The sequence below is a fragment of the Diplotaxodon limnothrissa genome, linkage group LG5, assembly GCF_057381915.1.
Source record: "Diplotaxodon limnothrissa isolate DT_005_m linkage group LG5, D_limnothrissa_male_GT1.1, whole genome shotgun sequence".
NCBI lineage: Eukaryota > Metazoa > Chordata > Actinopteri > Cichliformes > Cichlidae > Diplotaxodon > Diplotaxodon limnothrissa.
The window spans coordinates 39133405-39156199 of NC_140600.1; the positions used below are offsets into that span (position 1 = coordinate 39133405).

Genomic DNA, 22795 nt, shown 5'->3' on the forward strand with positions numbered 1-22795 from the left:
GTTGAAGTTGTTTACTTGGTTCGTTAGGTAGTTAGTCTCAGTTTACTCAGGTTTTGTTTGTACCTGTTTGGGCAGTTATGTGTGTCACTCAGCACCTTTGTGTGTGAAAGTTATTATTACGTTCACCATCTGTGCAGCACAGAAGGATCAGGATCCCCACCCAGATCCTTTTCATGCAGTGTTTACATTCATTTACTTTAACATTTACTTGAGTCCCACAGAGGTGACGTCTGAGCCTCTCACAGGTTTACTGCAGTGTTGATGTGCAGTGAAACGTTTTTTGTTTGAACTTTCTCCATGTTTTCATGTCAGCTCGGCTTTACATTACTTGTCATTTGTGACTTAAACAATAGGGTGCATACAAATATTAATAAACAGTTTGTTGGTTTAACTATGTAAAACAGCATCTTAGGATTTACTGTGTTCAGGATGGTGCAGTGATTATTATGGTTCCCTCTCAACAACAAGGATCCAGTCAGAGTTTTGTGTGCTGTACTCTGGCTTCGTTCCACTCTGTCAAAGAGCCATGTGACAAGTCAGTGACCTGTCCAGAGTCTGTTGCTCTGTGACCATTAAATGCAGAGTCAGAACATAAACTAAACTAAATGAAATGAGTTTGTGAACTTGGAAAACCAACTAACATGTAATAAAAGCTACAGAGGGAATATTCTTAGTTGTGTTCTTTTAGCTTGTTAAAAATCTTATTACAGTGTCTGATGAGGTTTTGATACTGAGTTTCTGAATGTCTACAACACTGTGAGTCGGCTGCTTTCAGAAGGTTCTGTGTTGTTACAGTAATGTCTGTACTGATTTTCTAAATCCTGCCTCTGACATATGACCTCCATACAATAATAATAAAAAAGACTAAAATTAATACTGAAACTAATAAAGACTAAACCATATAAACTGGATGAAACAAGAAAATCTACTCTGGAAACAGTAATAAAATAAATAAAAATACTAAGTAGAAAATACAAAGTTACAATGTGGAGGCTGGGCTGCTAACTCATGAGCTGACACTGTAGTTAAACTGTATTACACTAACACTATCAGCAGGTTGTGTTCATAAAGTGCACGGGTAACTGCTTTTTTGTGATCAGATTCTCTCTCTTCTGTCAGGTTTAGAGGTGGGCAGATTCCTCATGTCTCCACCTGTGGGTGAAACTACCCTTAACTTGCTTTCATCCATCTGGAGCTCATAGCTCCTCATTAGCTGAGTGTTTAAGGACCTGCTGTGTAAGTCACTCTCTGCCAGATCGTTTTCTCCACCATGGTTGTTAATCTCTAGCTGTTGTTCTTACCCCTCAGTAATTCCTTTGCTCTGTTTGCTTCCTAGTTCTCAGCTCACAGAAGCACACCTGCCTGCCCAGTCTCCACTCAACCTCTATCGTCTCCAGATTCCAGCCTGATCCCCTGTGCCCCCTCTCTCTTCTCAATCTAACTAACTCCAAGTAAGGACACATAAGTAAGACTCTTGAAGCACATACAGACAACCTTTTATTATCAGCTCTTGCTAATATCATCTCTCCCTCTCTGTGAAGGGAGCTAGCACCTGTTCCATCAGTCTGCTTCCATCAATTATTCAGTTTTAAATAAACTGTTCAAACTTTTCCCGGCTGTCTGAATCTGCTCATCAGTCCAGAAACTACAAAACCATGACAATTAAATGGTGTGTACCACACAGCAGGTCATAATTGCATTAAATGTTCCAAAAGTCACCACAAACACTTCAGTGACTTCAGTTGACAGACGCCCACTACGTTCAGCTGACTGTGCTGATGATGGACACCTAAATCCATCCAACCATCTGCTTTCATGAAATCTCACCATCATAAATTTTGAATGCATCATATTTGTGGTCGTCAGGTTTGGCACATCAGTGAGTCAGAGTCCAGAGTGACTCTGATATCAACCCTCTGGCTCCACATGAAACAACATTTACCCCAAACCACAAAAAACTGGGGCATTACTGGGATTGGCAGCTTTAATTAACTTCAAAGTAAAACTCTTTGTTCAACTTATTCCTGGCACTGGATCATCTGACAGCCTTTAAAACAATTTCCCTCGGGATAAATAAAGTATTTTCAATCATAATATGACTTACTGTCTGTATTGTACTGTACAGTTTCATCTTTGTCAGCATCTGGACTCTGGTCATCAGAGTCTAATTGCCAGAGAGCTGAATTTTGTATCACAACAATTCATTTTCAGTCTTTCCAAAATGTTTTCTCCTTATTGATCTGGAGCGGGTTAGAAATTTTAGACTGATGCTTGTAAGATGTTTCTGTGTGCAGACCTGAAGTGGATGCTGAACACATCCTGTTTGCATGCCGGCTGTTTCTGAGGAAAACTTACCCGAGGCTGCAGTCAGAGTTGTTGTTTGGTTCTATGGCTTTTCTTCAGAAACTCATATTAAAATTAATTCAGGGTCTCACGCCAACCCGAGAATATTTCACGTTTTTTCTTTTAATAAACTTTCTCGGGTTCTCTTTTCTTCCACTTTTTAAATATTTTTTTCATGGGTTTAATTTTTTCTTTTGCTAATTGATGATCAGAAAACATACCTGATGAAACAGGACTGCAGTGAACCAAACAAGTGCAAAGACTCCTGGGACAGTTCATGTTTACCTCTGAAGCTGTTATCAGTGTTAACAACATTGTCATCCCCTATGTAGCCGGTGTATCAGAGAAACTCAGGAGAGTTTTCTCCAAGCACGACATCCCAGTTTACTTCAGACCCAGCAACACACTCAGACAGAAACTGGTTCACCCGAAAGACAAAACGCCAAAACACAAACTTAACAATGTGGTGTATGCTGTACAGTGCAGCGAGGAATGCCCAGACCTCTACATTGGAGAGACCAAACAGCCACTTCACAAGCGCATGGCACAACACAGAAGAGCCACCTCCACAGGACAAGACTCAGCAGTCCATCTGCATCTTAAGGTCAAAGATCACTCTTTCGAAGATGCCAATGTTCACATTTTGGACAGAGAGGACAGATGGTTTGAAAGAGGAGTGAAAGAAGCATCTATGTCCACTGTGAGCGACCATCTTTGAACAGAGGCGGTGGTTTACGACACCAACTCTCTGCCATCTATAATCCAGTTTTGAGATCCCTTCCCAGACGCCTTAACACCCACTCACATCCTGGGACATCTGACCTCAGGAAATCACATGATTTCACACCATGCGATTAGGTAGAGGATCATCAGGGGGTCCTTTTGTCCCTCTGTGGGGGGAAACTCCCACTAGGTTTATATCTGGGACTCTCCACCATTTGACCTTAGAACTGAAGAAGCTTCTCGGATGAAGGTGAAACGTCTTCAAGCAACCTAAAGAAGTCCAGACGCTTTTCTTTGCAAGCTCCTTTGACTACGATGACCTGGATGAATGAGAACCTTCACAGACATGTCAGTGTTAACGTTTGATTTCCTCACTGCTGCAGATTATAAACCTGCTTAATGCTAATATGTTTCTGATCGCTGTGTGCAGACCTGACGTGAAACAAACACAAGTGTTGCAACACAACCTGTTCGTGAGGTTGATCTTTCTGAAGATTAGCCTGAGGGTGCACTCGTACTTATGTGTAGGTTTGTGGTTTTTCTTCAGAAACAGGACTTGGCGCTGCTGCAGTGTGTGACTGCGAACCAAAGGATTTTATTACAGATTTTGTAAGAAGAGAATTCTGCTGCAAAGGCAATACAAAGACTTTTGTTATTTTTGTAAATATCTTAGAAATATGGTATCTAACCAGATATGGCATTACCCTGGCCTCCAGTAACACTCTGAGGAGTCTTTGTGTCATTGTTGAGCCGGACTGCTTTCTTCCATCAGTGCAATATCTGCAAAATTAGAAGCGTCCTGTCTCAGAGGGACGGTCTGCTGTAATGTATTAATTATCAGGAAGTCATAAAAACTCCCTGAAAATAAAATGAAAATGACCTTGTAGTACCATATCACCCTATTAGAGCACTTCGCTCTCGCTCTGCAGGCCTACTTGTTGTTCCTAGAGTATTTAAAAGTAGAATGGGAGGCAGAGCCTTCAGTTTTCAGGCCCCTCTTCTGTGGAACCAGCTTCCAGTTTGGATTCAGGAGACAGACACTATCTCTACTTTCAAGATTAGGCTTCAAACTTTCCTTTTTGCTAAAGCATATAGTTAGGGCTGGACCAGGTGACCCTGAATCCTCCCTTAGTTATGCTGCAACAGGCGTAGGCAGCTGGGGGATTCCCATGATGCACTGGATGTTTCTTCTTCAGCCACTATGTGTTTATGCATCACTTTCCATTTAATTATTTGTTATTATTAATCTCTGGCTCTCCTCCACAGCAAGTCTTTATCTTGTCTTCCTCCCCTCACCCCTCACCCATCATGGCTGCTGTCCTCTCCTCCTTGAGCCTGTTTCTCCTAAAGATTTCTTTTTATTAAAATTACGTTTTTCTTTCTTTCTGTCACCAAGTGCTTGGCTCACTGGGTGTTTGTTTGTTTGTTTGTTTTTTTGATTGTTGGGGTTTTTGTGTGTTAATGTAGAGTCTTTACCTTACAATATAAAGCACTTTGAGGTGACTTTTGTTGTGATTTGGTGCCATTTAAAATGAATTAAATTAAATACCATGTGAGGAAAAGATGCATTCAGTCGGTTGGATAAACATAAACTGGGAGCTGATGTGTCAGTGCTACAACTTCCTGTGGAGGACGTGGATGCTGACACTGCTGGATGAAATTCACCAGAGGACTGCAGCTCTGAGATAATGATGGTGCAGCAGGTCCACTGATCGGCAGCTTCTAGTAATTCCAGGTTTGTAGCTCCAAAACTCTGGAATCATCTTCCTCCTCAGATTAGGTCTTCCTCACTAACCGTCTCCTCATGAGCTTCAGATGAGTTACAGTTTATTGTGTCACTTTCACAGTGCATCTCTTTTGCTATTATTATATGACTTTTTATCATTATTTACTTTTATCATTTGTATTTATCCTCCAATTTTATTTATTAAAACATTACTATTATTGCTTTAAATCGTTTTATTGTTTCTTCTGTTTGTATTTGCTGTGAAGCACTTTGATCAATGTCGGCTGTGCATAAATGTGCTAAATAAATCAAATGACTTGTCTTGACTTGTGTACCTCCTTAGTCCCAAAAATCCTCACAAACCTGTTCCCAGTCTGGCGCCATGTGGCTGCAGTTCTTCCAGAAAATGTGCAGAATTTCATCTGAGCTGAAGCTGGTTTATCTTCTTATTCGCTGAACTGTTTTAGACTTTCTCACAGTAAGTATTCATCCTTCTCCTGCTCTGAAATTTAACCTTTTTTATGTTTGTCACTGTGGATCACCCCAGAATAAATGAGAAGGAAGAGAGCCGACTGCAGCCACGAGAGGTTTTATCTCCACTCTCTGGCATGTAGTAGAGCTGGAATGATCTTCAGGAATTATAAAGCCATAAAGCCTCGTGGCTGCTGTATGAATTGGCCCAAAGCTCTACTCTGAGAGCCACAGACACATTTTGGAAAAGGTTCATGTTGGAGAAGAGGATGATGTCTGAAGAGGTCACAGCTCTGGTAACACTTCGATTTAAAATGTCTTAAATGCACCGAGCAAGCGATGAAATCCTTTGATAAAAAACTTGATTGACTGTAAACAACAAAGCCTGAATCCCTGAATGACAGCAAACACATGCAGCTTTCTTTCCTCCAGCTCTGCTCTTCAGTCACATTCAGTCAGCATCATCCTTTCATGCCATCATCTGTGCTTTGAGCTCACGGTCAGAAACCAAACACAACTAAACATTTCACGCAGGGTTTCATTCTTCATCTTTAAACAAAGGTTGGTCTTTTACACTGAACAGGAAATTTCATCCTTCTTTATTTCTACTCGCCCACCTTCATGACTCACCTTGTTTATATGGTTGCACATTCCTGAGTCACTGCAGGTTAATAACTAGTGCGTCCCACATGTTTACAAAGATATGGCTCCTCCACAGCCACAAAGGTCGGACAATCCTACAGAAAATATAACTCTTATATCTGTATTCTTCTTCCACTGTCACAGGTGCCACAGTTTTCTTTGATCACTGAAGATAATATGCTGTCAGTGCATGTGTGTATAATAATGCTGACACACAAAGCCATTATTCTACAGGTCAGTTCTTGCACATGTTTTTGTCAAACTGAGGTCATACAAAGTGACCATGAGAGTGGAACTGGATCTTTTTTCCTTATTGACTTTGTAGCCTTTGTCATAAATCATTCCTGTATTTAATCCTGAGATAACACTCAGCAATAATAATAAAATACACACCTTCATTAGCAATCCCAAAGTAATTTTAAACTATTAACCTTGCAGTCAGTTAATCCTGTGGGGGCTTAGTAGATTCATAGTTCAACTCCTTCATCCTGAGTGGGTGGATGAAACTAGCAGCCCACATGTTCAGGTTCTCAGTAAACATTACATTACTGGCTGTAAAAAGACTTTAAACTTTATTTAAACCTTGTTTACACAAAGCACACTCTGAAAAATCATCTGGTATGAGGCCACGTGAGTCATAAATCTGTTCTTCAGAATCTAACCCACGTCATTTCCCACCACATCCTATTAATTAAGATAGTGTTAGATTAGATTAGCTGTGTGCACAGTGATTCATGAGTGGTTCGTTGTGTTTTCCTAATATGGACAGAAATGTGGACCTATTGCTTATCGTTAATGTGTCCATGTTAAGTAGAAGAAATACAACATTTTGGTTAAAACTGATCTATTCTGTTCATTTCTAGCTCTGTGAGAGAGATGAGGATGGATGGAGGACAGTTAGTGAATGAGGAAGTACAGAGCTTTATGAAAGAGGAAGTGAGGACCGCGAAGATGATGAAGAGCGGAAAGACGGTTACTCCAGATGACTAACTGACGGTGCAGGACATGTGTGAGGACAGAGGGACAGTAGTGAGGTGTGCAGTAGGAATGACAGGTGGGTTCAAGGTGGGGGTGGGATTACATCAGGATCAGAGCTCCTTCTTGTTCAGTGATGATGAGCTGACAGAGGAGGTCAGCCAGGAGTCTCTGTGGATTCTGATATTTGCAGACAACACTGTGGTCTGTAGTGAGAGTAGAGAGCAGGTGGAGGAGAGCCTGGAGAGGTGGAGGTGTGTAGACGTCAGTAGACGTGAGACTGAATACATGTGTGTGAATGAGAGGGAGGCGGGTGTAACGGGGAAGGAACAGAGGCAGCGACTTTGAATACCAGGACACCGTTCTGCTCAGCAAGGTGCAGACAACCAGGGTCTCTTTGTGTTACCTGGATTTATTTCACCTGAGATTGTTGATCAGGATAAGATGGCACATAAAGCTGGTTATCAGCTAAGTTGATCCAAAGTCTGTAAGTTTCTGAGCATGAGCGTGTTCATGTGAAAGAGGTGGCGTTGGAAACATCCAAGCAATCGCAGTCATCATAGCAACAGCAGCTGAATTTACAAATAAAGACTAAAATTATAATATTAGAAAAATATGAAAAGGTTAGAAGAAGTAAGAGAGATGCTGCAGAGAAATCAGCAATATGAGAGGAAAAGCTCTGTGCTGTAGTTTAGTGTCCAGAACCCTGCATGAATCTGTGTGAGCGCTTTACATTTATGTTTCCATTTGTGCAACACGGTTTTAGTCTTTATTGTATTAGATGAACAACCTGGTTAATCTGTATTTATTACGAGGAGGAGCAGGAACAGCCTCAGTGTGTGTGTGTGTGTGTGTGTGTGTGGTTTGTGTGTGTGTGTGTGTGTGTGTGTGTTTTCATCATATAGGTCATATTAGTGTAAAAAAAAAAAAAAAAACAACAACAACCTGCAGCTGTCTTTGACCCTTTTTTTTTGAAAGAAAGTGTACTTTATTGATCCCCGTGGGGAAATTCCTCTCTGCATTTAACCCATTCACTCAATGAAGTAGTGGGCAGCCATTGGGTACCCAGGGAGCAGTGTGTAGGGACGGTACCTTGCTCAGGGGTACCTCAGGGTAGCTGCTCAGGGGAATTGAATCCCCGACCTTCCGATCAGGGCGCCACCACTCTACCTACTGAGCTATCCCTGCCCTGTCTTTGACCTTAAAGGCTGCAGATTCCGTGGTGGGAGCGTCCTTTCTCTTTACCTCAGCCTAACCGTTTTACAATAATCTGCCATCTCTGCTCATTAATCTTTCTTCTCTCCGCGTTTCTGTGTAATTGTCGCTGTTAAACAAGTTCAATCTAAAAGACGCTGATGTTGCGACATATACATACACCGGAAGTGCAGTTATGGTTTACTGCTTTAAGAGAATAGAAACTCAAAGTGTTTTGGAGTGCGTCAGTGCGGGAGGGGGAGTGGCTCCGAGCTTTTTCTTTTTTTTTCTTTTTAAAAAAAGAGATGCTGTAACGTTTAATCCTCAGAGGGTTTCTGCAGACATGGAGCTTCTACCACTTCTGTTTCTGAGCTTCTGTTTCCTGACTTTCTCCGGACTGACGTTTGCTGCTGAATCCGGTAAGAAACTCATTGATTTAGAGTGATAATCAGTGCAGGCGCAGTCACGTTTCACAGCAGCGGATGGAGCTTTAACGCTGCTCAGGCTGCTGCGTTAGTGGGTGGATGACTGCGGAGTCTACACCTACATCAGCTTTTAACGCAGCCGCGTTTTAGAGTAAAACAATGAGAGGGCAGATTAATGTGCAGCATCTTCAACAATGAACCGAAACTATTCTCTTTCGTGTTTATGATCAGTTATCAGAGATGCTCATTATTCCATCCTGACGTGTTTTAACCTGTAAACACATTTCTGCTGTTTGTGTCTGAATGCGATTTTTTAATGCATCTAAAGTTTTATGTTCTCTTAAAGTGGGTCGACATCAATAAAATGACTCCTAGAATAGAGAATAATTAACCACACTCTCTCTCTCACACACACACACACACTGTCTCTGTCTCTCTTCCTGTTTCAGAGTTGGAGCTCTTTGGCTCCTGTACTCTTTTTCCTCACACTCCTTGTTCCTCTCACTGTCTTCTGTCACACCTGCAGTCTTCTGCTCCTTGTTACCCACCACAGTATCTGGTTGGTTGTTCAGCAGCTGCTTGTCCCTCAGAGCCACAGCCCTGCTGCTCTCAACCATCACTGGTGGTGTCTCCCATCGGGACATTTGGACTTCAATGCAGCACAGATGTTCTTGTACACTTTCCCAGCTTCTTGGTTGTGGTGCTCACTGTACGCTATCCTGTTCTGGTTCTAGTATGATCAGAGCCTCTGTGCCGTCCTTTTGCCCAGGTCAATGTTCACATCTCCTCTGATATTGTAAGCCTGGGGACTTGTGCTCTCAGTTGGGTGGTTACCTTGAGTTTGGGCACAATCTCCATCTTCAGCTCAGTAGATGCATCTGTGATTGGAGCTGGCCGGGCATCATCTAGTTCAGATCCACTCCTCCTTTCTATCAGGGTCAGCTCATTATCTCCATGCTGCTCACTATTGATCCCACTCAGAGCCGGACTTGGACAAAAAATTGTCGCTGGCAATTTTGGCCCAGGTGACCCACCATGATCAGTCACCCAGGTTAAATATGTGCACATGAAGCAATGATAACACTGAGTAGTGCATGCAAAAAAAAAAACAGGGAAATCGAACAATTAGTCATATAATCACATTATTTTCTGTTTAAAAGATGCATTACTTAGCAGGACTTAGGTAAGTAAAATAGGTCTTTGTGTCTCTGTCCTTCACTTCTACCCCAACAATCTGGCCCAACTACAGACAGGGGTGATGGCAGTTAATTTTGTTAGCTAGTGCTAACCTACGTGGAACCTCCGGGGTTTGTTAAAAGTGTTGGTGGTACTGCTGGTGACGGTGCAGCAGTCCTGACTATTAATGTGACACATTTGGCTGCATCTGTTTCTATTTTTTTTCTGTTTCTCTCTCAGCTTTTCAGCTCCACGTTTTTTTCTTTTCTTTGTCCATCTTTATCAAACACGTCTTCCACACTAAACTCTGTTCTGCAACGTGCACCAGTGCACAGAGAAGGTGGCCTGAATAATTATATCGACAAGGAAAAGAAAATTGACCAGATTACCAGTCCAGCCCTGATCCCACTGAGCTGTGGGCTCTGGATCTCCAGTTTCAATAGCAGCTGTGTTCTGCTGATGTTGCGCTGAGTTGCTGGATGCTGTCAGAGTGGATGTTGGCTTTTACTCATCCACAGGTCTCTCATGCATAACATATAATTTTATTTAGTTTTTTAACTCTTTCAGGGTCTGTTTGTGTTTTAGCCCCAGTTCTCAGAGCGAGTGATTCAATGAGTGAAGAGGCCAGTAGGATTAATATGACTACAAAGACGAACACTAGGCTCCATTTCCTGAAGTTTTCTACAGTCAGAGTTAAAACACTCTGTGGCCCATTAACATGAGGCTGTTACTGACTGCGGTGTGCAGGTTCAAACTGGCAGGAAGATTTTTGAGAGCTCAGCTGGTGAAAAGGACACAGATTGGATGTGTTTCAAATCTTTATCAGTGAAACATTTTTGGCCTCACAGCGTTGAAACTGTTTCTGCCTGAATTGGTGATATTTCATCAAGTGGAAATGAAGAAACCTGCTGTCACAGAAACTTTCTTTAACCTCTGATGAGCCACCTGGTCACCAGTAACCTGGTTAGAGGCAGGGTTATGTTCACTTTTATCTCTTTATATGAATTTTTTATGCACTTGCCACACTTCATCCCAGAAGAACTGCAAGACCAAAATGCTCATGAGACACTTTCTGAAACTCTGCTTGTTTAGCGTGTAGTTAAAAGCCGGTCTACACCTAACACCAGCACATGTGGCTCACTGGTGACCTGCTGCATGTTTATGAGTTTAATACGTTTCTTGTTATCTTGCCAAATTCTCCTGAGCCCACACCTGTGTTTGTTTGCCCCATAAACACAAAAGTGTGAAGATCTTTGCACCAAATCATAAATTAAGATATGAGTTTACAGTCTTTCCACGCAGCTTTGTGGTAACGACAGTAGTTTAGATATTTTTAGTGATGTTTGAGCGAGAAAGTCAAGTTTCGTCTTCTTCAGGAAACGGATGAGGCGTGTACTGCACATGCACGTCTGTTTCTAAGAATCTCACGTTTGTTCACTTTCCTCTCCACCTCTGTCACCTCTGCACACAAAGCACAATGTGTGATGGGGAAGAAGCACTAAAGGCAGGAAGCAGCCAGTCAAAGTGACTATCAAGGAGTGTGCCTCTACTTCACATGCAGTCGTTTGTGTAAAGATACCGCATCAAGCGGATGCAGTCATATTAGCAGAAGTCCATTTCCCGAAAGAGAGAGAGAGTTCACTTTAATGGACCTCGCCCTCTGTGTTCTGTCAGTGATGCAGCACTTTGTTCAGTGAGCGTCTTATAGAGCAGTTAGCAGCATTTGAAATTATGTTTAACAAGCAAAGTAAAAACCTGCTGCTGAAAAGAGGAAGCAGAGCAGAGAGCAGGTGGACGACTTTGGATTTGAGCCGTGCTGTCAGAGACTCTGCTGAGTGCCCAAAAGATGAAAATTAGATATTTGAACACTTTATGTTTTTGAAGCTGTTGATGTTATTGATTATTGCTGTATGATTAGAGCGTGTCTGTGTGCTAACAAAAATAGCTGCCCTGAACGCCTGGCATAAACTCTCATAGAAAACTGTTACAGCTGAGATACTGGGACTCAGTATTTGTGAGACTGAAGAGGATGATTAATACAGGGAACACAAAAAGAATCATTTTTCAGTGTCATCAAATACACAAATATGGACCCTTCAATTAAAAAGAAAGAAAGAAACTTTAAACTGACAATAAACATTTACTGAAAATTGACTCATGAAAACCAGACACTGCTTTTGAATTGTGGTTCAGCAGAATGAGTAAAAAATGAAATTGTTCTGGACAAAAATGGTCCTCTTAATTACTTTACTACACAACCTTCGGAGGCGATCATTGTAATGAAGCGAGTTTTGTAACTGTTAGTGAGACGTCTGCACCTGTCAACGCTCCTCAGGAGAAAACTGCTTCAACTGTCTGTGGTTTGAAGGGTGCCTTTTGGAGACAACATTTCACTCCAGGATGCCTTGATAGTCTTGAGATTTCAAGACCCGCTGTGCCAGATGCACCAAAGCAAGCCCAAGAACATAACCGAGGCTCCTCCATGTTTCAGAGCAGGCGCTGTGTCATTTTCTTTATAAGCTTCATTTTTGCATCTGAGCTGATGTGACATTGTAGAAAATGACTAAATGGCAAATTCCATTCATGCTTTTTCTGATTTGATTTTAACACTGGTGTCCTCCTCGGTCGTCTTCCATTAAGTCCACTTTAGCTCAAACAGTAACGGCTGGTGTGATTTGACACTTTACTTCACCTGGAGTTCACCTCTAATCTCTTATCTCTTGGAACTTATTGATGAAATTTGTCATCAGTTTTCCTCTTGCGTTCATGTTCAGGGTGTCCCTAAAAACATGAATGATACAGTATATTGTTCTGTATTCACAGAAGCATCAAGCTGCTTGGAGACAGTCTTATAGCGTTTACCTTTAACATGCTTGTCTTTAATTGTCAGTCACATCACCTGAGACAGCTCTGTCCTTAGCTCACTGTGGTTCATGTTCAGTGCGGTGCAGGAACATCAAACAGCACATTAACTACTTTTCACCCTTTAAATAGGCCGACTGATTACAAGTAAGAAGATATCTGACAATAGTTACAGGACACACCTCGGTTTAAGGTCCCTATAGTCATCTTATTTTTACTCTTTTCTAGAGGTACCATCATTTTTGTCCAGACCAGTTTAATCAGTTTGTTTTTATGAAGGGGAACTGAGCTAAAAATATAAGATTTTTATAGTGAAAAAGTTTGCTGATTATATTCTTGTGGCTTTTCCTTTTTTTTTTTTAAATTAAACTTAGACCTTTTTTAAGTTCATGATTAGTAAAAATCAAGCGTGAACTTTCTTCTGATTGGCTGTCTCTGACTCATAAATGACTCTCATTATATCCTCATCACTTTGTATCTGAACACATTGTTTAATTCAAGTTTTGTCTTTCAGGACCACCTGACAGCAGAGTGATTGTGATGGAAGATGATGATGTCATTTTACCCTGCTCCCTCAGCACCAATCAGAACATAGAGAAAGAACTGTTTGTCTGGAAGAAGGAAGGAACAGTTCCTCTAAAGGAGGTGTTCATGTTTGATCCCAGCACATATAGCAAAGGTCAAGATGATGAATTCAAAGGTCGAGTCTCACATTTTCCAGAACAGCTGAAGCACGGCAACGCCTCCATAAGAATGAATAAAACTAAGCTGGAGGACAACGGAAACTACACCTGTAGTTTTCCAGTGACCCAGCCCAGTGTAAAAACATCCCGCATTGAGCTTGTTGTTGGTGAGTGCTGTTATAAATCAGCTGATTATTTACAGATGAAACAGTCAGCATGCACATCTGGCAGGCTCTCACCCCCACAGCACACCTGCAGTGAAATTTGCAATATTTAGTGAATAAAGCTGAGACTTGCCCATGTGCATGCTGGCCCTGCACCTGTCTACTTTTTTTTTTTATGCCTGTCCCGTTTGGCTCTTTTGCCATCAGAATTATTGTCTAAAGGCAAAGAAAGATGCCCAACGGATTTACTTTACCAAATTGACCATCCCAGCCTTGCCGTAATGGTCCATTTGATTCACCTTTTATTGTTTATTTTATTTATTTATTTTTATTTTCACTTGCTAGATACGGGACAGACTTGAATGAGGAAAAGAAAAGGGAGAAAGGAAGAGGGGGGAAAAACAGCGGAGAAGAGGGACGGGGATAAAGGGCAAAAAAAACAAAAACCAACTAAATAAGCAGACAAAAAAAAAGCATATATCGATCACCTGGATCACCTGTTGAGAAAGAAAAAAGAAAACAAGCAGAAGAGAACAAGAGTAATAGAATAAACAGCATCACAATGATATATGGGAATATGACAGTAAATACTAAATGTTAAACATTATTGTGCAGCACATAAGATCAACAGAACACAGTGTGCTTTGAGGTAGGAGCCAAAAAGGGTGTAGTTTGTGTGTGTGAGCACCCGTGTGTACACCTGTGAGCATGGACGCGCTTGTTTTTTGTTTTTTAAAAGGTTCCTTCATGTAATGATCTGCTAGAGGGTGTGGGGGGGCCACAGCCCCGTCCTCCAGGGCATGAAGCAGGTATGGAGGAGATCAAAACTCCAGACATCCAGAGGCCCCCAGAACACAAGAGACCAAGGAAGACCAACAGAGGGGCAGCCGCGCCACTGTCCCAGAAAGAGCTGAGGAGAGTCCCAGATGAGGGCTCACTCAGCAGCCGCGGAGCAGAAGCCAGGGGGAGTTGCAGTGACGCACTCGTGAGCTCCGCCGGCAGCCAGCTGTGCCTGAGTGACCGAGCCCCAGGCCGAGAGGCCGGGGGCACCCCACCTCCGAAGTGGCCCGAGCGAGCCCTAGGCTCCAGGCCCCGATAAGCGGCCGCCAAGGAGTGAGCCGGTGTGTACCTGGACGCCCATCCCCGGACACAAAGAACCACCAACGCACCGACACCTGAGGGAGTCCGCCACTGGCAGGGGAAGTGGTGGTAGGGGGAGATAGGCCTCCAAACCTTGGAGGGCCTGAGATGTCCCCAGAGAGGTGGCGCCTGACACCCAACCTGACATATAGACACAGAAATACAGGCACACACAGATACAAACATCCATTCCCACCCTCATGCTCTCATATGCACTTACTCCACACTCAACCAACGTGGAGACAGACATAAAGAGACGTTGTACACACGATCACACTCCCCAAGCGTACTCTACCAACCGGGTCTAGGTACCCTTGCCCCTGGAGGGGGGAACTGCACCCAGACCCAGGTGGTGTTTCCCTTTTCCCTGCGGTGGGGAGAGGCAGACCGCCCCGACTCCGCAGCAGCAGGGAGGCCCCACACTCCAGACCGCAGTCGGACGGCCAACTCCTCCTAGCCCCCCCGCTCCAGCAGGCCGCAGAGAACGGAGGTGAGAGAAGACTCCAAACCTCCCTCCACCCTCTCATTGTAATGTTGATGCATGTGTGTTCTAAGGTGCATTTAAAACCCAGGAGGGCTTGGAGCTACCTGCCAGAGAGCAGCAGGTAAGCGCATGGTCCCTCCTGCTAGCCCTCAATGTCTACGTGTATTTAAAATTGAGAGGTGGGCAACGACGCCAGGGGTGGGGTGTACACCCTGATGGTACTTTGGACTCCGTGTATCGTGCCCACCCCCAAGATCCTATATGTATATGTAATGAGGGTGTGAGTAATGTGAATGTCTAAGTTGTGGGATAAAATTGAGGCACAAGAAGCCAGAAGGGGACAGAGGGGGGGAAGCCTCCCCTGCACCCTGGTGACACATTGCACCTGTCTACTTATCAAAGATCTGAGTTGTCCATAGGGTTCAATAAACAAAATAAATTGGAATAAATAGAATAAACTATAACTTAATGAATAAATGTGAATTCTTCCTTATATATCAGACGCACGACTGTTCAAACTGACTGCCAAGTTGATGATAACACAGTCACCTCTAACATGTGTGTTTGTTTCCTTTCAGAGGGCATATTAATCTGTTAGAGCCTCTCACAGTCATGTGCACCTCTGCATGTCTGTAACTACCAGAATAAACATTTTAATAATTTCCAAACCATAAATATCTGATACCTGCCTGTTTGATCACTGTGAAATAAAATCTGTGATATTTAATGTAGTCTGTCAGTTTAACCTTTAGCTCTAACACAGATCATTTGTTTGAGGATTATACAGGAAATGACTGAAGCCTTGATGTTTTAAAGCTTTTACTTCATATGTTAGATACAGTTAATCAGTCATTACGAGGGCTACAAGGCTGAAATTTAGAGGATATCATCTTCATTTTGTCTCCAAAAAATGTGCCAAGTTTCATGTTGATGCACAGAAGCAACTCTAAGATATTACAGACTTTAGTTCAAAGAGCAAAGCAGAGCATCTCTAAACAGTGGCTGCAAACTCCACAGAAAATCTCTCCAAAGTTAAGAAATTATGAGGATTCATTCTGGTTTTTACACATCAAATGTTCCCAAATGCTAAACTCAATTACAAAACGATGTCTCAAATAACAAAAATGCATATTTATATATTTATTATAATTTAATCGCGTCTTTTTCGACAGATTAAATAATTTGCTATGATTTGTTTTCGTTCCATTGTAACAGCGAGTCCAAATACGTTGACTTCTATATATGGTCAGACAACGGATTTTACCGGCTTACAAAGGAGAGCGGTTTCACTACGTTAACTTTCTATTGGATGACAGCAGCTGTCAATCAAACACCCATGTAGCCAGTGTGAAGACGCACTTCTACGTTTGATTGATTGGATTAACGGTCTTCCAAACGTGCCGCCTTATGTCGGAGAAAGATACGGATTGGTTAACTCTGCTCGTGGACGTTTACAGATTTCAGAAATACCGAACTTGGTTGGTAGAATAATTTATCAATACTTTAAAATTTATTTTAATGTCGCAGTTTTAGAAGTTTGCGTAGCTCCGATAAAACTTGACGAGAGAATAAATTCACGTTTTTCAGGTTATTTTTAATCCCGGTTAAACTAAAACGAACTGAAGTTAATTTGCGGATTATTTTTTCTTTAAATCGTGTTCATGCTTGTCTTTGGAAGTTTGTTTTTAGTCCGATGAACTTCTTTTATAAGTGATAGCAGTAAGGTTAATAACTATTTACTGCCGTAAATGTACTCTTTGCTGTTTTTATGTCGTAAATCCTTTGCCTAGATTCATGAATCTGCTGGAAAAAGAGCATCTGGGCTTTGAAATGACGTATAACATGTCTGTATTGGTGTTTCCGGTCATCATAAAAATATACAGTAAAATAATTTATTAATCTTTACATGTAAACTTGGGTCGCATAGAACCTCTGCGTTTCAAAAGGTTAAAGGTCCGAAACGTCCCAGGTGAGTCACGTTTGAGATGGCGTCACTGATGGTCACGTTCTAGAGTGTGTGTATATGAACTTAAACCAGCTATGCATTGATCCACCAGCGACTTTACTGTTGGTTAGAAGCCTGCAAAGCATTTACCCATTTTTTTATTAAACCAGTTTTAATTGTATTTGTAAATATTGTAATTTGTGTAAATATTTATAGATTTTGTTTTATTTTTGCTACATTATCTAATTCATTATTAGTTGAGTAACCCAAAATCTGTTATTGATCCGGACATTGTGTTTGTTAGACATAGCTGTTCAGTCCAATAGAAAAATACCTTAAAGGTGCATATGCTCAAAATGTATCTCATCCCTCTCAGTGTAATTAAAAAATTAAAATTATCTCCACTTCAAATTTTTTAAGGGAAACGTGGATTCAAATGTGTGCTGTTGTTTTTTTTGTTTTGTTTTGTTTTTTTTGGGAGATAGTGGCTTTTCTGTAACCTCAACAGTTACTACATTATTAATTGCCTAAAACGTTTTAATCTTTTTATATGACTCAAACTTTGAGACGTCCAAACTTTTTCTCTGTATAAATTTCTTTATGTGAGTCACAAATATTGTTTAGAGTAAAAATTCAGACACCAAATTTCTCTTGAAGCGTCAGAACTGTGGTGTTAGAAAAGAAAAATGCAGTAACCAATTAACTGCTATTGTTCTTACATAATCTCTCTGTTATGCTTTCACAGGTGCGGCTCAAGAGCCTTATGTTACAAATTGTGATCATACAAGTGACTGGGCGCTGCTTCAGTGTGATGTTAAGAATGCTTACCCCAAACCTACAGTGGAGTGGCAGGACAGTAAGAATCAAATCATTCCCTCTGAGGAGCCACATGTCTCTAAAACTGGAGATCGCTTCCACATCACCGTCAATACTACTGTGAAAAAAACTGACCGCTATCGCTGTGTCGCCACACAGAAGGAAATCAACCATCAGGCACATACGAATATCTATGTATATTTTAGTGGTGAGTGACATTTTAAACATTAAACAATTCTTATAATTATTGCTTTTGAAAGATGTGAATATATGCCCAGAATTATGTCTGCACAGAAACGAAGGGTCAAATAATTAACTCGTGAAGACATGTAGTGAATTGTCTGGAAATGCTACTAAGCTGAAAAAACAAAAGCTGTTATATCAGTGTTACACATGATACACAGTGGTCTTGGAAATGTCTGAGGCAATATAGTAAAAGTAAGATGACACACATTACACATTTGAGCTCTCCCATATGGAAAAGATATATATAAATCTTATAAAGTTTGTATCTGTCTTGTGTGAAACTTGTATGAAAAGCATATAAGAGTGAAAACAGATATAAGATCCCTTGAAAAATTATATAATGAAACTTGTATGTTTTGGATACTTACTAAAACAATGTATGAAAGTAATGAGAAAGTGGCCACTTTCATGAGTAATCACATACAAGTTTTTACTATTTCTTTTCCATATGGGCTGTCTCATGAAAAAATTCAATTTTCTTCTTTCTGGAAGTTTCCTGATAAGAAATCATCAAACCTTTTAAAATAGGTCATGTTTTGGTGCCTAAATCCAGGCTAAGAGTAGCCCAACAAATGGAGTGCCAAATTGTTCTTGAAACCCAAAGAATATGTAATAATACAAAAATAGCATCAAATATAAACAGAGAAAGACAGAAATAAACAGAAGAGAGAGAGAGTTCTGACAGTTTTTAAACTAATATCAATAAATTAAACAAGAAAACCAAAGATGAAAACGGAACGTCCCAACCGTACACTTAGTACAAAAAGGACTTATAATGTGTATCGATGTGGATGGATAAGAAAGACTTAGCCGCAGTCACATCACTGATTGGTTAGTGAATGCCAGTGATGCCCCAAGCTGAGAGTTTTTGGCATGGTGTTATGAAACCACTGCATCCTGATAGGCTCGTGACTTGCCAATCAAATTGGCTTTAATGGTAACTTGCAAAATAAATAAAAAATGTTGCATTACAAGGTTTGAAACCAGTGATTAAGTTCATAATCTCCTAAGTTATGTGCTTATTGAGGTCATAGAATAAGAGAGCTGAAGTGCTGTTTTCTTATACATGTGGTGAATGAAGAATGAAGAAGAAGATCTGAGACTGTATACCTGAGACTATACAGTCTGTATATTTCCACTGGCTTTAAATCTGTGTCAAAAATAAGACATTTGTGGTCAGACTAGAGCTAAAACACATAATTGAATAAAAACCTTAATAACATTATCAGATAGCTTGAACATAACAAATGTAATGCAATTAGACTTTATATAATGCTTATAAAAAGTATTTACTCAGGATATTTCAGTATTTTATGGATTAATCAATGAAATCATGGTTAACATAATTCAGCTTGAGTTAAATGAAAGAATTAAAAATATATAGTCTAAAATAAAAGTGATTGATGTAATTCAGTAGAGGTTCAGCTAGCTGACTCCATCAGTGTCACAATTACTGAAATGGAAATCGCCTGAGTGCAATTGATGTATGTGTCAGGTGATTGCGGTAAAAACACGTGTGTCTGTGAGGTCCAGTCTCTGGTTCATTGGTATTCCTGCTACAATTGCAACATGACACCAAGCAACTTGGAGAACAGCTCACTGAAAAGTACAAGTCAAGAGATGGCTACAAAAAGATTTCCAACTCAGTAGACATACTACCGAGTTCAGTTAAAATAATTATAAATATGTAAGGTAAAAGAAGTGATTTCATAAATATTAACCCCCTTTAGGTTAGTATTTAGTAGATGCACTTTAAGTTCCAGTCACATCACTGAGTATGTGTGGATATGTCTCAATCAGGCTGGGCCATCTGGACACTGCAATCTTTCTTTTTTCTTTTTTTCTTTTTTTTTTGTGTGTCCCGTTTGGATCTTTAGCCATCAGAATTGTTGTCTTAAGGCCAAGAAAGATGCCAGGCGGATTTATTTTACCAAGTGGATCATCATGGCCTTGCCATATTGGTCCATTTGATTGACCTTTATTATAATTATGAATTTATTTTATTTTCAGTTGCTACAAACAGGACAGACATGACTGGGGGATAGGACAGGGAGAAAGAATGAAAGAAAGAGAGGGAGAGAAAGAAAACCAAAGGGGAGAAGAGACGGTGAGAAGGGGGGGAAGAAAGAGAAAAAACAAACAAACAAACAAAAAAAACAAAACACCTGGGTCACCTGTATGGAGAAAAAAAACAGAAGAGAAAGCAAACAACAAAGAGCAACATAATTTAAAAAAGCACCATCACAATAAACTAGCTAGCAGTAGATATCAGTAGTTACTAAATAATAAACGATATTGTGCAGCACGCAAGATAGACAGCGCACAGTGCAATCTTTCTTGCAAAAAATCTCAAGCTTAGTCAAGTTATTTAAGGATCCAGCATGAACGGTTCTTTTCAAGTCCAACCACAAATTCTTGACTGGATTGAGATCTGGGTTTTGATTTGGCTAATCTAGAACCTTGTTGTCTGTGAACCATTGCTGGAAAATAAATCTTTACCCAAGTTGCAGTTCTCTTGTAAGTGACATTATCCTCCAGGATTTAGTGTTATATTTCTGCATCCATATTCCCCTCTACATTTTCAAGCATTCCAGAGCTACTGAGAAGCATCCCAAAAGCACAATGCTGCTACCACCACAGTGGAGATGGTGTGTTTGTGGTGATGAGCAGTGTTTGGTGTTTGTGAAACAAAGCATCTAGTCTGATGGCCAAAGAACCTTCTGCCAGTTGACCTTTACCCACGTGTGTTTGGGCAAATTTCACAGGATATTTAGTATGAGCCTGATTCAACAGGGGCTCTCTTTGACACTCTGTATATACAGTCTCTCCCATCTGTGCCACTGAAGCTTTTAAGGCCTTTAGTGTGGTCATTGGTCTTGGTCCCCCCCCCCCACACACACACACACTTGTCGTCTTACCTGATCACTCAGTTTGTGAGGACAGCCAGCTCTACGCAGATTTAGACAAATGCCATTCTCCCACCATATCGTAGTGACAATTTTAACTGAACTGTGTAGGATGTCCAGTGAAGAGTGTTTGTTTGTTTTAAGCCAAACTATATTGACTTTTTATATTAAAGCAGTAAAGGGTACCAGATCATCAGGGTAAATACTCTATATAGGTATTGTAACAGAACAGGTGTGAAGCTTAAACTCTATTGTGTATAAGTGTATATGCAGCTAAAAGATTTGTCTGTCATATCTAAGTGTTATAGATCTACTATAACACTTAGTATAGTAGATCTCTGAAAACTCATAATTGAATTTCAATTATTCTTTCTAAAGAACATAATCGAGATAGAATAATTATTCTGCTACATTCTATGTGGCAATATTATGTTCTTTTTTGCCTCTAGCTAATCTTTTTCATTTACTTCTGCCGCTCCACTCAACCGTAAACTCACTGCCCAACAGGCTGCAGCAGGTTTAGTTCAGCTCACATTTTGATGAGCCCGACAGTCTGTTTTGATGAAAAGCAAAAATAACTTTAGCTGTAAATGTAAATAGTTTCGATTTGTGCAACTTTTACATTTTATTTGTCTCCTGATTTTCAAAACTTTGGATGAGAACTAAAAACAAACCTACATTTCAGAACATTAAAGTTAAATTAAGCAAGTATTTTGTTTTTTATACTTCAAAAAATCCCTTACTTTATAGGTCTGCAAACCTAACAAGTAATAGTATTAAATGAGCATGACACACTCAGCAATGCAGTGAACTTCACTCAAAGTCAGTGATGAATTTAGTGGAAGCTGGGGGTACTGGTGGCTCTTAAAATTAGGCCTCTTTAGCAGTTTCACCAATAGTTTCCATCCACTCTTGGACTTTAAAACATAAAAAAAAATCTGATCTGTCCTGCAGAGTCATACAGTTCAGTAACATTGATGTATTCATCACACAGACTGAAACGTTTTGAAGATATCTGATTGATCACAAGAGAATAAAATGACCGTTGGCAGCATGAATTTGAACATCCATTTATATAAATCATCAGGTGTTGGCAGCACAGTCAAACACTTCTCTGTGAAGGTTCTCAGTCATCCAGGTCATCGTAGTCAAAGGAGCTTTCAAAGAAAAGCGTCTGAGAAGTCCAGACGCTTTTCTTTGAAAGCTCCTTTGACCCAGTCAAACACTTCCACACACTTGTATTTACACTCTCCTAATTTAACTGAGATTTTAGCTATTGTGTTTTCATTAGTAAATCATGTTTTACTGTTAACTTATTAGTTTCCATATACTTTATAACACCTTTTATATGTTTTCGATGCAGAGGTTGTAACCTATGTTAAGTACATGTTTGCTGTAACATCTTGAGTGTGACTTCATCTTTTTTGTGTTTCAGGTGAGCCGTCTGGGACTGGGATGATGAGAGCTACTATTGTTTCAGTTATTTTTGGAATAATTGGAATAGTTGTTGTGTAATTTTACTCAATGCTCGAGGTAAGTTTGTATAATATCGTCTTCTTTAATATCAGCTTACCCATGATGTGAGGATAATACATTCATTTATTGACCCTGTTTTAAAGAAAACAAATTTCTATTGAGATTCATTAGTTTTTTGTTTTGCTTTTTTTTCTCTGCAATTCCACAGCAAATCGAATGGGATCAAAAGCACCAGGAGGGTCTGACAGACAAGTGTTATAGTTCATTGAATTATCTCTCCACTTCTGAATTTCTCCTGACGTTTTCTGAAGCAAAGGATGGAAGAAAAGCTCCATGTCACACATCTCAATCCAGTTCTATTTTGGGGATTTAAGTCAGCTGCTTCAGTGTGAGTTTGC

At 40.5% G+C, this 22795-nt stretch overlaps 1 protein-coding gene across 1 annotated transcript; it reads left to right on the top strand.

Annotated features, from left to right (window-relative positions):
• Positions 1 to 8415: 8415 nt before the first annotated feature.
• LOC146632875 (V-set domain-containing T-cell activation inhibitor 1-like) lies at positions 8416 to 22666 on the top strand. The gene is made up of 5 exons (XM_085353603.1): positions 8416 to 8493; positions 13052 to 13387; positions 17699 to 17977; positions 22357 to 22454; positions 22606 to 22666. Exons 1-4 carry the CDS (start codon positions 8418 to 8420, stop codon positions 22434 to 22436), a joined length of 771 nt encoding a protein of 256 aa, XP_085209729.1. The 5' UTR covers positions 8416 to 8417; the 3' UTR covers positions 22437 to 22454; positions 22606 to 22666.
• The last annotated feature ends 129 nt before the right edge of the window (positions 22667 to 22795 follow it).

Bases quoted from the DNA above. Each gene is read 5' to 3' on its own strand.
- LOC146632875 (XM_085353603.1), top strand. From the start codon at position 8,418: ATGGAGCTTCTACCACTTCTGTTTCTGAGCTTCTGTTTCCTGACTTTC. The intron at 8,494-13,051 runs GTAAGAAACTCA...TTTGTCTTTCAG, and splicing joins GACGTTTGCTGCTGAATCCG to GACCACCTGACAGCAGAGTG. The intron at 13,388-17,698 runs GTGAGTGCTGTT...ATGCTTTCACAG, and splicing joins CCGCATTGAGCTTGTTGTTG to GTGCGGCTCAAGAGCCTTAT.